This window comes from Oncorhynchus nerka, linkage group LG10 (genome assembly GCF_034236695.1).
Source record: "Oncorhynchus nerka isolate Pitt River linkage group LG10, Oner_Uvic_2.0, whole genome shotgun sequence".
In the NCBI taxonomy this organism is placed as follows: domain Eukaryota; kingdom Metazoa; phylum Chordata; class Actinopteri; order Salmoniformes; family Salmonidae; genus Oncorhynchus; species Oncorhynchus nerka.
The window spans coordinates 2,229,280-2,245,744 of record NC_088405.1 but is presented as its reverse complement, the minus strand read 5'-3'; the positions used below and the strand labels follow the sequence as shown (position 1 = coordinate 2,245,744).

Genomic DNA, 16,465 nt, shown 5'->3' with positions numbered 1-16,465 from the left:
TCAGTGTGTGGGTTCAGTGTGTGGGTTCAGTGTGTGGTTCCAGTCTGTGGGTCCAGTGTGTGGTTCCAGTCTGTGGGTTCAGTCTGTGGGTTCAGTCTGTGGGTTCAGTCTGTGGGTCCAGTGTGTTGGTTCAGTCTGTGGGTCCAGTCTGTGGGTCCAGTCTGTGGGTCCAGTGTGTGGGTCCAGTGTGTGGGTCCAGTGTGTGGGTTCAGACTCTGGGTCCAGTGTGTGGGTTCAGTCTGTGGGTCCAGTCTGTGGGTCCAGTCTGTGTGGGTCCAGTATGTGGGTCCAGTGTGTGGGTCTAGTGTGTGGGTCCAGTATGTGGGTCCAGTGTGTGGGTCCAGTGTGTGGGTCCAGTGTGTTGGTTCAGTCTGTGGGTCCAGTGTGTGGTTCCAGTGTGGGTTCAGTCTGTGGGTCCAGTGTGTGGGTCTAGTCTGTGGGTACAGTGTGTGGGTCCAGTGTGTGGGTTCAGTCTGTGGGTCCAGTCTGTGGATCCAGTGTGTGGTTCCAGTCCGTGGGTCCAGTGTGGTGGTCCAGTGTGTGGTTCCAGTGTGTGGTTCCAGTGTGTGGGTCCAGTATGTGGGTCCAGTATGTGGGTCCATTGTGTGGGTCCAGTGTGTGGGTTCAGTCTGTGGATTCAGTCTGTGGGTTCAGTCTGTGGGTCCAGTGTGTGAGTCCAGTCTGTGGGTTCAGTCTGTGGGTTCAGTCTGTGGGTTCAGTCTGTGGGTCCAGTGTGTGGGTCCAGTGTGTGGGTCCAGTGTGTGGGTCCAGTGTGTGGGTTCAGTGTGTGGGTTCAGTGTGTGGGTTCAGTGTGTGGTTCCAGTCTGTGGGTCCAGTGTGTTGGTTCAGTCTGTGGGTTCAGTCTGTGGGTCCAGTGTGTGGTTCCAGTCTGTGGGTCCAGTGTGTGGGTCCAGTATGTGGTTCCAGTGTGTGGGTCCAGTGTGTGGGTCCAGTGTGTGGGTTCAGTCTGTGAGTCCATTGTGTAGGTCCAGTGTGTGGGTCCAGTGTGTGGGTTCAGTCTGTGGGTGCAGTGTGTGGGTCCAGTGTGTGGGTTCAGTCTGTGGATTCAGTCTGTGGGTCCAGTGTGTGGGTCCAGTCTGTGGGTCCAGTGTGTGGTTCCAGTGTGTGGGTCCAGTGTGTGGGTCCAGTGTTTGGTTCCAGTGTGTGGGTCAGTATGTGGGTCCAGTGTGTGGGTCCAGTGTGTTGGTTCAGTCTGTGGGTCCAGTGTGTGGGTTCAGTCTGTGGGTCCAGTGTGTGGGTCTAGTCTGTGGGTCCAGTGTGTGGGTCCAGTCTGTGGGTTCAGTCTGTGGGTCCAGTCTGTGGGTCCAGTGTGTGGGTCCAGTGTGTGGGTCCAGTGTGTGGGTTCAGACTCTGGGTCCAGTGTGTGGGTTCAGTGTGTGGGTTCAGTGTGTGGTTCCAGTGTGTGGTTCCAGTCTGTGGGTTCAGTGTGTGGTTCCAGTCTGTGGGTACAGTGTGTGGGTCCAGTGTGTGGTTCCAATGTGTGGGTCCAGTATGTGGGTCCAGTGTGTGGTTCCAGTCTGTGGGTCCAGTATGTGGGTCCAGTGTGTGGTTCCAGTCTGTGGGTCCAGTCTGTGGGTCCAGTCTGTGGGTCCAGGGTGTGGGTCCAGTGTGTGGGTCCAGTGTGTGGGTCCAGTATGTGGGTCCAGTGTGTGGTTCCAGTGTGTGGGTCCAGTATGTGGGTTCAGTCTGTGGGTCCAGTGTGTGGTTCCAGTCTGTGGGTCCAGTGTGTGGGTCCAGTGTGTGGTTCCAGTGTGTGGGTCCAGTGTGTGGGTCCAGTGTGTGGGTTCAGTCTGTGAGTCCATTGTGTAGGTCCAGTGTGTGGGTCCAGTGTGTGGGTTCAGTCTGTGGGTGCAGTGTGTGGGTCCAGTGTGTGGGTTCAGTCTGTGGGTTCAGTGTGGGTCCAGTGTGTGGGTCCAGTGTGTGGGTCCAGTGTGTTGGTTCAGTCTGTGGGTCCAGTGTGTGGTTCCAGTGTGTGGTTCCAGTGTGTGGTTCCAGTGTGTGGGTCCAGTGTGTGGGTTCAGTCTGTGGGTTCAGTCTGTGGGTTCAGTCTGTGGGTCCAGTGTGTGGGTCCAGTGTGTGGGTCCAGTCTGTGGGTTCAGTCTGTTGGTTCAGTCTGTGGGTCCAGTCTGTGGGTCCAGTGTGTGGGTCCAGTGTGTGGGTCCCATGTGGGTCCAGTCTGTGGGTCCAGTGTGTGGGTCCAGTGTGTGGGTCCAGTGTGTGGGTCCAGTGTGTGGGTCCAGTCTGTGGGTCCAGTGTGTGGGTCCAGTGTGTGGGTCCAGTGTGTGGGTCCAGTGTGTGGGTCCAGTATGTGGGTCCAGTATGTGGGTCCAGTGTGTGGGTCCAGTCTGTGGGTTCATTCTGTGGGTCCAGTGTGTGGGTCCAGTCTGTGGGTCCAGTGTGTGGGTCCAGTGTGTGGGTCCAGTGTGTGGGTCCAGTATGTGGGTCCAGTATGTGGGTCCAGTGTGTGGGTCCAGTCTGTGGGTTCATTCTGTGGGTCCAGTGTGTGGGTCCAGTATGTGGGTTCAGTCTGTGGGTCCAGTGTGTTGTTTCAGACTGTGGGTCCAGTGTGTGGGTTCCTTGTGTGGGTTCCGTGTGTGGGTTCAGTGTGTTGTCTGTGGGTCCAGTGTGGTTCCAGTGTGTGGGTCCAGTCTGTGGGTTCAGTCTGTGGGTTCAGTCTGTGGGTTCAGTCTGTGGGTCCAGTGTGTGGGTCCAGTGTGTGGTTCCAGTGTGTGGTTCCAGTCTGTGGGTCCAGTGTGTGGATCCAGTGTGTAGGTCCAGTGTTTGGGTCCAGTGTGTTGTTTCAGTTTGTGGGTCCAGTGTGTGGTTCCAGTCTGTGGGTCCAGTATGTGGGTCCAGTGTTTGGTTCCAGTGTGTGGGTCCAGTATGTGGGTCCAGTGTTTGGTTCCAGTGTGTGGGTCCAGTATGTGGGTCCAGTGTGTTGGTTCAGTCTGTGGGACCAGTGTGTGGGTTCAGTCTGTGGGTCCAGTGTGTGGGTCCAGTCTGTGGGTTCAGTCTGTGGGTCCAGTCTGTGGGTCCAGTGTGTGGGTCCAGTGTGTGGTTCCAGTCTGTGGGTTCAGTCTGTGGGTTCAGTGTGTGGGTCCAGTTTGTGGGTCCAGTGTGTGGTTCCAGTCTGTTGGTTCAGTCTGTGGGTCCAGTGTGTTGGTTCAGACTGTGGGTCCAGTGTGTTGGTTCCGTGTGTGGGTTCTGTGTGTGGGTTCAGTGTGTTGGTTCAGTCTGTGGGTCCAGTGTGTGGTTCCAGTCTGTGGGTCCAGTGTGTGGGTCCAGTATGTGGTTCCAGTGTGTGGGTCCAGTGTGTGGGTCCAGTGTGTGGGTTCAGTCTGTGAGTCCATTGTGTAGGTCCAGTGTGTGGGTCCAGTGTGTGGGTTCAGTCTGTGGGTGCAGTGTGTGGGTCCAGTGTGTGGGTTCAGTCTGTGGATTCAGTCTGTGGGTCCAGTGTGTGGGTCCAGTCTGTGGGTCCAGTGTGTGGTTCCAGTGTGTGGGTCCAGTGTGTGGGTCCAGTGTTTGGTTCCAGTGTGTGGGTCAAGTATGTGGGTCCAGTGTGTGGGTCCAGTGTGTTGGTTCAGTCTGTGGGTCCAGTGTGTGGGTTCAGTCTGTGGGTCCAGTGTGTGGGTCTAGTCTGTGGGTCCAGTGTGTGGGTCCAGTCTGTGGGTTCAGTCTGTGGGTCCAGTCTGTGGGTCCAGTGTGTGGGTCCAGTGTGTGGGTCCAGTGTGTTGGTTCAGACTCTGGGTCCAGTGTGTGGGTTCAGTGTGTGGGTTCAGTGTGTGGTTCCAGTGTGTGGTTCCAGTCTGTGGGTTCAGTGTGTGGTTCCAGTCTGTGGGTACAGTGTGTGGGTCCAGTGTGTGGTTCCAATGTGTGGGTCCAGTATGTGGGTCCAGTGTGTGGTTCCAGTCTGTGGGTCCAGTATGTGGGTCCAGTGTGTGGTTCCAGTCTGTGGGTCCAGTCTGTGGGTCCAGTCTGTGGGTCCAGGGTGTGGGTCCAGTGTGTGGGTCCAGTGTGTGGGTCCAGTATGTGGGTCCAGTGTGTGGTTCCAGTGTGTGGGTCCAGTATGTGGGTTCAGTCTGTGGGTCCAGTGTGTGGTTCCAGTCTGTGGGTCCAGTGTGTGGGTCCAGTGTGTGGTTCCAGTGTGTGGGTCCAGTGTGTGGGTCCAGTGTGTGGGTTCAGTCTGTGAGTCCATTGTGTAGGTCCAGTGTGTGGGTCCAGTGTGTGGGTTCAGTCTGTGGGTGCAGTGTGTGGGTCCAGTCTGTGGGTTCAGTCTGTGGGTTCAGTGTGTGGGTCCAGTGTGTGGGTCCAGTGTGTGGGTCCAGTGTGTTGGTTCAGTCTGTGGGTCCAGTGTGTGGTTCCAGTGTGTGGTTCCAGTGTGTGGTTCCAGTGTGTGGGTCCAGTGTGTGGGTTCAGTCTGTGGGTTCAGTCTGTGGGTTCAGTCTGTGGGTCCAGTGTGTGGGTCCAGTGTGTGGGTCCAGTCTGTGGGTTCAGTCTGTTGGTTCAGTCTGTGGGTCCAGTCTGTGGGTCCAGTGTGTGGGTCCAGTGTGTGGGTCCCATGTGGGTCCAGTCTGTGGGTCCAGTGTGTGGGTCCAGTGTGTGGGTCCAGTGTGTGGGTCCAGTGTGTGGGTCCAGTCTGTGGGTCCAGTGTGTGGGTCCAGTGTGTGGGTCCAGTGTGTGGGTCCAGTGTGTGGGTCCAGTATGTGGGTCCAGTATGTGGGTCCAGTGTGTGGGTCCAGTCTGTGGGTTCATTCTGTGGGTCCAGTGTGTGGGTCCAGTCTGTGGGTCCAGTGTGTGGGTCCAGTGTGTGGGTCCAGTGTGTGGGTCCAGTGTGTGGGTCCAGTATGTGGGTCCAGTATGTGGGTCCAGTGTGTGGGTCCAGTCTGTGGGTTCATTCTGTGGGTCCAGTGTGTGGGTCCAGTATGTGGGTTCAGTCTGTGGGTCCAGTGTGTTGTTTCAGACTGTGGGTCCAGTGTGTGGGTTCCTTGTGTGGGTTCCGTGTGGGTTCAGTGTGTTGTCTGTGGGTCCAGTGTGTGGTTCCAGTGTGTGGGTCCAGTCTGTGGGTTCAGTCTGTGGGTTCAGTCTGTGGGTTCAGTCTGTGGGTCCAGTGTGTGGGTCCAGTGTGTGGTTCCAGTGTGTGGTTCCAGTCTGTGGGTCCAGTGTGTGGATCCAGTGTGTAGGTCCAGTGTTTGGGTCCAGTGTGTTGTTTCAGTTTGTGGGTCCAGTGTGTGGTTCCAGTCTGTGGGTCCAGTATGTGGGTCCAGTGTTTGGTTCCAGTGTGTGGGTCCAGTATGTGGGTCCAGTGTTTGGTTCCAGTGTGGGTCCAGTATGTGGGTCCAGTGTGTTGGTTCAGTCTGTGGGACCAGTGTGTGGGTTCAGTCTGTGGGTCCAGTGTGTGGGTCCAGTCTGTGGGTTCAGTCTGTGGGTCCAGTCTGTGGGTCCAGTGTGTGGGTCCAGTGTGTGGGTCCAGTGTGTGGTTCCAGTCTGTGGGTTCAGTCTGTGGGTTCAGTGTGTGGGTCCAGTTTGTGGGTCCAGTGTGTGGTTCCAGTCTGTTGGTTCAGTCTGTGGGTCCAGTGTGTTGGTTCAGACTGTGGGTCCAGTGTGTTGGTTCCGTGTGTGGGTTCTGTGTGTGGGTTCAGTGTGTTGGTTCAGTCTGTGGGTCCAGTGTGTGGGTCCAGTGTGTGGGTCCAGTGTGTGGGTCCAGTCTGTGGGTCCAGTGTGTGGGTCCAGTGTGTGGGTTCAGTCTGTGGGTCCAGTGTGTGGGTCCAGTTTGTGGTTCCAGTGTGTGGGTCCAGTGTGTGGGTCCAGTGTGTGGGTCCAGTCTGTGGGTCCAGTGTGTGGTTCCAGTCTGTGGGTCCAGTATGTCGGTCCAGTGTGTGGTTCCAGTATATGGGTCCAGTATGTGGGTCCAGTATGTGGGTCCAGTATGTGGGTCCAGTATATGGTCCAGTATATGGGTCCAGTGTGTGGTTCCAGTCTGTGGGTCCAGTCTGTGGGTCCAGTGTGTGGTTCCAGTCTGTGGGTCCAGTATGTCGGTCCAGTGTGTGGTTCCAGTATATGGGTCCAGTGTGTGGGTCCAGTATATGGTTCCAGTATGTGGGTCCAGTGTGTGGGTCCAGTGTGTGGTTCCAGTATATGGGTCCAGTATATGGGTCCAGTGTGTGGGTCCATATATGGGTCCAGTATGTCGGTCCAGTGTGTGGTTCCAGTATATGGGTCCAGTGTGTGGGTCCAGTATATGGTTCCAGTATGTGGGTCCAGTGTGTGGGTCCAGTGTGTGGTTCCAGTATATGGGTCCAGTGTGTGGGTCCAGTATATGGGTCCAGTATGTCGGTCCAGTGTGTGGTTCCAGTATATGGGTCCAGTGTGTGGTTCCAGTATATGGTTCCAGTATGTGGGTCCAGTATGTGGGTCCAGTCTGTGGGTCCAGTGTGTGGGTCCAGTGTGTGGGTCCAGTATGTGGGTCCAGTATGTGGGTCCAGTATGTGGGTCCAGTATGTCGGTCCAGTCTGTGGGTCCAGTATGTGGGTCCAGTATGTCGGTCCAGTCTGTGGGTCTGTGGGTGTGGTCCTCCCTGGACCATGTTGTTAAATTGTGGTTGAGTTATTGGGTTCAGGTGCTTCTTGTTTCAGTCAGATACAGTGTTGTGATTGGTTGAGTTATTGGGTTCAGGTGTTTCAGTCAGATACAGTGTTGTGATTGGTTGAGTTATTGGGGTCAGATGTATCAGTCAGATACAGTGACCTTTCATAGTGTCTATGTATACAGGTATAGTAGGGGACATGTTTAATATAGAGACCTTTCATAGTGTCTATGTATACAGGTATAGTAGGGGACATGTTTAATATAGAGACCTTTCATAGTGTCTATGTATACAGGTATAGTAGGGGACATGTTTAATATAGAGACCTTTCATAGTGTCTATGTATACAGGTATAGTAGGGGACATGTTTAATATAGAGACCTTTCATAGTGTCTATGTATACAGGTATAGTAGGGGACATGTTTAATATAGAGACCTTTCATAGTGTCTATGTATACAGGTATAGTAGGGGACATGTTTAAGACCTTTCATAGTGTCGTCTGGTGCAGGTTGCAGCGCTGGTGCTTCCTGGGTTTCCTCCTAACTCGTCATAAACATGTTTCCACTGTCGGCGCGATGTGATCTGATGACACAGGGGGACAATGACAGGGTTAGAAAACAGTTGGACACTAACATATAGCATATTAGCATATTGAAACTCTTAAAACTCTGGGGGCGGTATTTCATTTTTGGATAAAAAACGTTCCCGTTTTAAACAGGATATTTTGTCCCAACAAGATGCCTGACTATGCATATAACTGACAGCGTTGGATAGAAAACACTAACGTTTCCAAAACTGCAAAGATATTGTATGTGAGTGCAACACAACTGATGTTACAGGTGAAACCCAGATAAAAATCCAATCAAGAAGTGCCCCATATTTTGAAAGCGCTGCATGCCAATGACTCCTTATATGGCTGTTAATGGGCTACGAATGAGCTTAAGCTTTCTACGTATTCCGTGTCTACAGCATTGTGACTTATTTTTACGCATTTATGTTGAAGAATAGCCTTAAGGGACCACATTGAGCAAGTGGTCACATGATGGCTCTGTTACGTTCCCAGTTTATGTGTTGTAGTTTGTGTATTTGTATGTGTTTATTTCAAGAAATGGCTTCCTGAAATCCCTCAAGCAGCTGATTGGTCGACTCCATGGCTAATTGGAGAGCTGACCCCGCCCCCTCGTCAAGACGCAGCTGTCTCCAGTTACACATTCATTCTGAAGCTATATAAAAGCCAGTGTTCTGTTCAGGAGAGAGATTTTGCCGGAGGTAGATTTGCTAGAGATTTGCTGGGAGGTCATTGCAGAGATTTTGATAGAGGTTGATTTTGCTGGGAGTTCATTTCTGAGAGTTGGTATGTTTTGTGAGTTTGTTGCTCAGATAGAGCTTATTTGATGTCCTTTGTTTCTTAGTTTGTTTGTGAAAATTGTTTAATATTCTGTTTCATTTGTTCCCAGGGGGGAAGGGGAAGGCACCTAGGGAGTGCTTAGGTAAGAGGCCCGCGGGCATACATATACCCGTAGTATATTCATTGGCTATGCACAATAGGTAAGACCTGGGCGGACCACCCCCTGTATTTTGGTTAGTGCACCAGGTGGTGCTAAATTAGGTAAGTAGTGGTTAGGCAGGTAAGATAGGAGAGGGGGGGCTTTGAGATTTACTTTCTTTGCTTTGGTTCCGTCCAGCCCCTTTTCCCCATATTACCGTGTAAAGGAATAAAGTCCTTGTAAACGGTACCACATTCTGTCTGTTGTCATCCTTACTCGCACCTACAGTCCATACCTTTTTCACTTCACGGAGAGTTTAGTTGTAGCAGGGTGTTGCGTTCCCTCTTCATAGAGGCGTGAGTAACAGGCTCCCGCAGAAAATCTTGCGTAAAGTACAGAGGTAGCCATTATTCCAATCGCTTCTAATGAGAAACCAATTGTCCCGGTGGATATATTATGGAATAGATGTGAGGATTGATTCTAAACAACGTTTGCCATGTTTCTGTAGATATTATGGAGCTAATGTGGAAAAAAGTTTGGCGTTGTAGTGACCGCATTTTCCGGTCGATTTCTCAGCCAAATGTGAAAAACAAACTGAGCTATTTCGCCTACAAAAATAATATTTTTGGAAAAAAGGAACATTTGCTATTTAACCCATTGCTCCATTTAAAGGGATATCAACCATATTCCTTTTCCTATCGCTTCCTCAAGGTGTCAACAGTCTTCAGACATAGTTTCAGGCTTTTATTTTGAAGAATGAGCGTGAACGACCACATTGCGTAAGTGGATGAGTTGTGCGCGAAAGAGAAAGGCGGCCATTGTTACTCCTAGTGCGTGAACGACCACATTGCGTAAGTGGATGAGTTGTGCGCAAAAGAGAAAGGCGGCCATTGTTACTCCCGGTCCTAGTGAAAAGCCAACTGTTCCGGTTGATATATTATCGAATAGATATTTGACAAACACCCTCAGGATTGATTATAAAAAAACATCTGACATTTTTGTGGACATTATGTGGATTTTATGGATAAAATTTGGAATTTTTGTCTGCGTTGTCGTGACCGCTCTTTCTGGTGGATTCCTGGGCATAACGCACCAAACTAAGGTATTTGAGGTATTCTAAGGTATACGAGGTATTTGGATATAAAAAATATCTTTATGGAACAAAAGGAACATTTGTTGTCTAACTGGGAGTCTCGTGAGTGAAAACATCCGAAGATCATCAAAAGGTAAACGATTAATTTGATTGCTTTTCTGATTTTCGTGTCCAAGTTACCTGATGCTAAGTGTACTTATTGTTTTGTCGAGCGATCGATAAACTTACACACGCTTGGATTGCTTTAGCTGTAAAGCATAATTTCGAAATCTGAGACGACAGGTGGATTAACAAAAGGCTAAGCTGTGTTTTGCAATATTGCACTTGTGATTTCATGAATATGAATATTTTCTAGTAATATTATTTGACTGTGGTGCTATGCTATTCAGCGGTTGCTGATGACAATTATCCCGGATCCGGTATGGGTGGTTCAGAGAGGTTAAGGGTAGAGAAAGCTTGTTGGACACTAAGAAAGCTTTGTTGTAGAGTGTTTACCACTAAATCCAGGGAGGGGCCAGCTGAGTATAAGACTGTTTCATCTGCATATAAATGGATGAGAGCTTCCTACTGCCTGAGCTATGTTGTTGATGTAAATTTAGAAGAGTGTGGGGCCCAGCATTGAGCCTTGGGGTACTCCCCTGGTCACAGGCAGTGGCTGAGACAGCAGATTTTATGACTTTATACACTGCACTCTTTAAGAGAGGTAGTTAGCAAACCAGGCCAAAGACCCCTCAGAGACACCAATATTCCTTAGCCGGCCCACCCGAATGGAATGGTCTACCGTATCAAAAGCTTTGGCTAAGTCAATAAAAATAGAAGCGCAATATTGCTTAAAATCAAGGGCAATGGTGAAATCATTGAGGACCTTTAAGGTTGCAGTGACGCATCCATAACCTGAGTGGAAACCAGATTGCATACCCGAGAGAATACTATAGACATACCAGAGAGAATACTATAGACATACCAGAGAGAATACTATAGACATCAAGAAAGCCAGTCAGTTGATTGTTGATTAAGTTTCTCCAACACTTTTGATAAACAGGGCAAAATAGAAATAGGCCTATAACCGTTAGGATCAGCTTGATCTCCCCATTTAAATAAAGGACGAACTGTGTCTGCCTTCCAAGCAATGGGAACCTCCTCAGAAAGGAGAGACAGGTTAAAAAGGTCAGAGATAGGCGTGGCGATGACAGTGTCAGAGGAAACGCTGAGGGACAAACGTAAAGCTATACAAAACCTTTATTTCACCATGATTTAGACGGAGAAATCACTTACCAGCTCATATCCTCCAAGGGTCTCTGCTGCTTGAAACATGCTCCAAAGGTTTACTGTTAGAGGGACAATAATAGTGAGATCAATAAGACAATAACACCAAGACAAACCCAGTTGTAATGTTCTGTCTATACAACGATCAATAACACCAAGACAAACCCAGTTGTAATGTTCTGTCTATACAACGATCAATAACACCAAGACAAACCCAGTTGTAATGTTCTGTCTATACAACGATCAATAACACCAAGACAAACCCAGTTGTAATGTTCTGTCTATACAACGATCAATAACACCAAGACAAACCCAGTTGTAATGTTCTGTCTATACAACGATCAATAACACCAAGACAAACCCAGTTGTAATGGTCTGTCTATACAACGATCAATAACACCAAGACAAACCCAGTTGTAATGTTCTGTCTATACAACGATCAATAACACCAAGACAAACCCAGTTGTAATGTTCTGTCTATACAACGATCAATAACACCAAGACAAACCCAGTTGTAATGGTCTGTCTATACAACGATCAATAACACCAAGACAAACCCAGTTGTAATGGTCTGTCTATACAACGATCAATAACACCAAGACAAACCCAGTTGTAATGGTCTGTCTATACAACGATCAATAACACCAAGACAAACCCAGTTGTAATGGTCTGTCTATACAACGATCAATAACACCAAGACAAACCCAGTTGTAATGGTCTGTCTATACAACGATCAATAACACCAAGACAAACCCAGTTGTAATGTTCTGTCTATACAACGATCAATAACACCAAGACAAACCCAGTTGTAATGGTCTGTCTATACAACGATCAATAACACCAAGACAAACCCAGTTGTAATGGTCTGTCTATACAACGATCAATAACACCAAGACAAACCCAGTTGTAATGGTCTGTCTATACAACGATCAATAACACCAAGACAAACCCAGTTGTAATGGTCTGTCTATACAACGATCAATAACACCAAGACAAACCCAGTTGTAATGTTCTGTCTATACAACGATCAATAACACCAAGACAAACCCAGTTGTAATGTTCTGTCTATACAACGATCAATAACACCAAGACAAACCTAGTTGTAATGGTCTGTCTATGCAATACAATACAGTCAATCAATCAGTCAGTCAGTCAGTCAGTCAGTCAGTCAGTCAGTCAGTCATACCTACAACAAAAGGGATTGAAGGTGTTATTGAAATATCAATACTTCTTACATGAAAAAGACAACCTGTTTTTAATACAGTATTAATAACATATTAATTACAATGTACAGGGCAATTCCATACTGTAGTGTCTGTCAATGACATTCTCTAAAAGGAATATTACTGATAGATTCCAGAGGATCAATCTGGCTTTCATCAGGATTCCATGCATTTGTCATGATGGCCTTCTCTCTCCCTTATTATACCCCCATATCCTGCTCTCCTCCTCTCTCTCAAACCTCCTCCCTTTCTCTCCCCTATTGTATCCCCATATTATCCTCTCCTCCTCTCTCTTATTCTACCCCCATATCCTTCTCTCCATCCTCCTCTCCTCCTCTCCCCTATTCTACCCCATATCCTTCTCTCCATCCTCCTCTCCTCCTCTCCCTTATTATACCCCCATATCCTGCTCTCCTCCTCTCTCTCAAACCTCCTCCCTTTCTCTCCCCTATTCTACCCCCATATCCTCTTCTCCTCCTCTCCCCTATTCTACCCCCATATCCTCCCTCCTCCTCCTCTCTCCTTTCTCTCCATCCTCTTCTCCTCCGCTCCCTATTCTACCCCCATATCCTCTCCTCCTCCTCTCCCTATTCTACCCCATATCCTCTTCTCCTCCTCTCCCTATTCTACCCCCATATCCTCCTCTCCTCTTTCTCTCCATCCTCTTCTCCCTATTCTACCCCCATATCCTCCTCTCCTCCTCTCCCTATTCTACCCCCATATCCTCCTCTCCCTATTCTACCCCCATATCCTCTCCTCCTCCTCTCCCTATTCTACCCCATATCCTCCTCTCCCTATTCTACCCCCATATCCTCCTCTCCTCTTTCTCTCCATCCTCTTCTCCCTATTCTACCCCCATATCCTCCCTCTCCTCCTCTCCCTATTCTACCCCCATATCCTCCTCTCCTCTTTCTCTCCATCCTCTTCTCCTCCTCTCCCTATTCTACCCCCATATCCTCCTCTCCTCCTCTCCCTATTCTACCCCATATCCTTCTCTCCATCCTCCCTCTCCTCCTCTCCCTATTCTACCCCCATATCCTCCTCTCCTCCTCTCCCTATTCTACCCCCATATCCTCCTCTCCTCTTTCTCTCCATCCTCTTCTCCTCCTCTCCCTATTCTACCCCCATATCCTCCTCTCCTCCTCTCCCTATTCTACCCCCATATCCTCCTCCTCCTCCTCTCCCTATTCTACCCCCATATCTTCCTCTCCTCCTCTCCCCATTCTACCCCCATATCCTCTTCTCCTCTTTCTCTCCATCCTCCTCTCCTCCTCTCCCTATTCTACCCCCATATCCTCCTCTCCTCTTTCTCTCCATCCTCTTCTCCTCCTCTCCCTATTCTACCCCCATATCCTCCTCTCCTCTTTCTCTCCCTATTGTATCCCCATATTATCCTCTCCTCCTCTCTCTTATTCTACCCCCATATCCTCTTTCTCTCCCCTATTGTATCCCCATATTATCCTCTCCTCCTCTCCCCTATTCTACCCCATATCCTTCTCTCCATCCTCCCTCCTCCTCTCCCTATTCTACCCCCATATCCTCCTCCTCCTCCTCTCCCCATTCTACCCCCATATCCTCTTCTCCTCTTTCTCTCCATCCTCCTCTCCTCCTCTCCCTATTCTACCCCCATATCCTCCTCTCCTCCTCTCCCTATTCTACCCCCATATCCTCCTCCTCCTCCTCCTCTCCCTATTCTACCCCCATATCCTCCTCTCCCTATTCTACCCCCATATCCTCTCCTCCTCCTCCCTATTCTACCCCCATATCCTGTTCTCCTCCTCTCCCTATTCTACCCCCATATCCTCCTCTCCTCTTTCTCTCCATCCTCTTCTCCTCCTCTCCCTATTCTACCCCCATATCCTCCCTCTCCTCCTCTCCCTATTCTACCCCCATATCCTCCTCTCCTCCTCTCCCCTATTCTACCCCCATATCCTCCTCCCTCCTTTCTCTCCATCCTCTTCTCCTCCTCTCCCTATTCTACCCCCATATCCTCCTCTCCTCCTCTCCCTATTCTACCCCCATATCCTCCTCTCCCTATTCTACCCCCATATCCTCCCTCTCCTCTTTCTCTCCATCCTCCCCCTCCCCCATTCTACCCCATATCCTCCCTCCTCTTTCTCTCCATCCTCCTCTCCTCCTCTCCCTATTCTACCCCATATCCTCTTCTCCTCTTTCTCTCCATCCTCCTCTCCTCCTCTCCCCATATCTTCCTCTCCCTATTCTACCCCATATCCTCCTCTCCTCCTCTCCTCTATTCTACCCCCATATCCTCCTCTCCTCTTTCTCTCCATCCTCCTCCTCCTCTCCCCATATCTTCCTCTCCTCTATTCTACCCCATATCCTCCCTCTCCTCCTCTCCCTATTCTACCCCCATATCCTCCTCTCCTCTTTCTCTCCATCCTCCTCTCCCCCATTCTACCCCCATATCCTCCTCTCCTCTTTCTCTCCATCCTCCTCTCCTCCTCTCCCTATTCTACCCCATATCCTCTTCTCCTCTTTCTCTCCATCCTCCTCTCCTCCTCTCCCCATATCTTCCTCTCCCTATTCTACCCCATATCCTCCTCTCCTCCTCTCCCTATTCTACCCCCATATCCTCCTCTCCTCTTTCTCTCCATCCTCTTCTCCTCCTCTCCCTATTCTACCCCCATATCCTCCTCTCCTCCTCTCCCTATTCTACCCCCATATCCTCCTCTCCCTATTCTACCCCCATATCCTCCTCTCCTCTTTCTCTCCATCCTCCTCTCCCCATATCTTCCTCTCCCCTATTCTACCCCATATCCTCCCCTCTCCTCTTTCTCTCCATCCTCCTCTCCTCCTCTCCCTATTCTACCCCATATCCTCTTCTCCTCTTTCTCTCCATCCTCCTCTCCTCCTCTCCCCTATTCTACCCCATATCCTCTTCTCCTCTTTCTCTCCATCCTCCTCTCCTCCTCTCCCTATTCTACCCCATATCCTCTTCTCCTCTTTCTCTCCATCCTCCTCTCCTCCTCTCCCCTATTCTACCCCATATCCTCTTCTCCTCTTTCTCTCCATCCTCCTCTCCTCCTCTCCCTATTCTACCCCATATCCTCTTCTCCTCTTTCTCTCCATCCTCCTCTCCTCCTCTCCCTATTCTACCCCATATCCTCTTCTCCTCTTTCTCTCCATCCTCTTCTCCTCCTCTCCCTATTCTACCCCCATATCCTCCTCTCCTCCTCTCCCTATTCTACCCCCATATCCTCCTCTCCCTATTCTACCCCCATATCCTCCTCTCTCTTTCTCTCCATCCTCCTCTCCTCCTCTCCCCTATTCTACCCCATATCCTCTTCTCCTCTTTCTCTCCATCCTCCTCTCCTCCTCTCCCTATTCTACCCCCATATCTTCCTCTCCCCTATTCTACCCCATATCCTCCTCTCCTCTTTCTCTCCATCCTCCTCTCCTCCTCTCCCCTATTCTACCCCATATCCTCTTCTCCTCTTTCTCTCCATCCTCCTCTCCTCCTCTCCCCTATTCTACCCCCATATCTTCCTCTCCTCCTCTCCCCATTCTACCCCCATATCCTCCTCTCCTCTTTCTCTCCATCCTCCCTCTCCTCCTCTCCCTATTCTACCCCATATCCTCTTCTCCTCTTTCTCTCCATCCTCCTCTCCTCCTCTCCCCATATCTTCCTCTCTCCCTATTCTACCCCATATCCTCCTCTCCTCTCCTCTCCTCTATTCTACCCCCATATCCTCCTCTCCTCTTTCTCTCCATCCTCCTCTCCTCCTCTCCCCATATCTTCCTCTCCCCTATTCTACCCCATATCCTCCTCTCCTCCTCTCCCCATTCTACCCCCATATCCTCCCTCTCCTCTTTCTCTCCATCCTCCTCTCCTCCTCTCCCCTATTCTACCCCATATCCTTCTCTCCACCCTCCTCTCCTCCTCTCCCTATTCTACCCCATATCTTTCTCTCCATCCTCCTCTCCTCCTCTCCCTATTCTACCCCATATCCTTCTCTCCAACCTCCTCTCCTCCTCTCCCCTATTCTACCCCATATCCTCTCCTCCTCTCCCCTATTCTACCCCATATCCTCCTCTCCTCTTTCTCTCCATCCTCTTCTCCTCCTCTCCCTATTCTACCCCCATATCCTCCTCTCCTCCTCTCCCTATTCTACCCCCATATCCTCCTCCTCCTCTCTCCCTATTCTACCCCCATATCCTCCTCTCCTCCTCTCCCTATTCTACCCCCATATCCTCCTCTCCTCCTCTCCCTATTCTACCCCCATATCCTCCTCTCCTCCTCTCCCTATTCTACCCCCATATCCTCCTCTCCTCCTCTCCCCCATTCTACCCCCATATCCTCCTCTCCTCTTTCTCTCCATCCTCCTCTCCTCCTCTCCCCTATTCTACCCCATATCCTCTTCTCCTCTTTCTCTCCATCCTCCTCTCCTCCTCTCCCCATATCTTCCTCTCCCCTATTCTACCCCATATCCCCTCTCTCCTCCTCTCCTCTATTCTACCCCCATATCCTCCTCTCCTCTTTCTCTCCATCCTCCTCTCCTCCTCTCCCCATATCTTCCTCTCCCCTATTCTACCCCATATCCTCCTCTCCTCCTCTCCCCATTCTACCCCCATATCCTCCTCTCCTCTTTCTCTCCATCCTCCTCTCCTCCTCTCCCTATTCTACCCCATATCCTTCTCTCCACCCTCCTCTCCTCCTCTCCCCTATTCTACCCCATATCTTTCTCTCCATCCTCCCTCCTCCTCTCCCCTATTCTACCCCATATCCTTCTCTCCAACCTCCTCTCCTCCTCTCCCCTATTCTACCCCATA

General features: G+C 50.2%; 1 protein-coding gene across 1 annotated transcript in view; it reads right to left on the bottom strand.

Moving 5' to 3' along the window:
* The window catches only part of LOC135573598 (AT-rich interactive domain-containing protein 5B-like), a 168,158-nt gene that overhangs the window by 23,695 nt on the left and 127,998 nt on the right, over positions 1-16,465 (bottom strand). Inside the window, 2 exon segments of the mRNA XM_065022861.1 lie at positions 7,090-7,187; positions 10,461-10,513. Of these exon segments, the coding sequence (XP_064878933.1) occupies positions 7,090-7,187; positions 10,461-10,513 (151 nt within the window).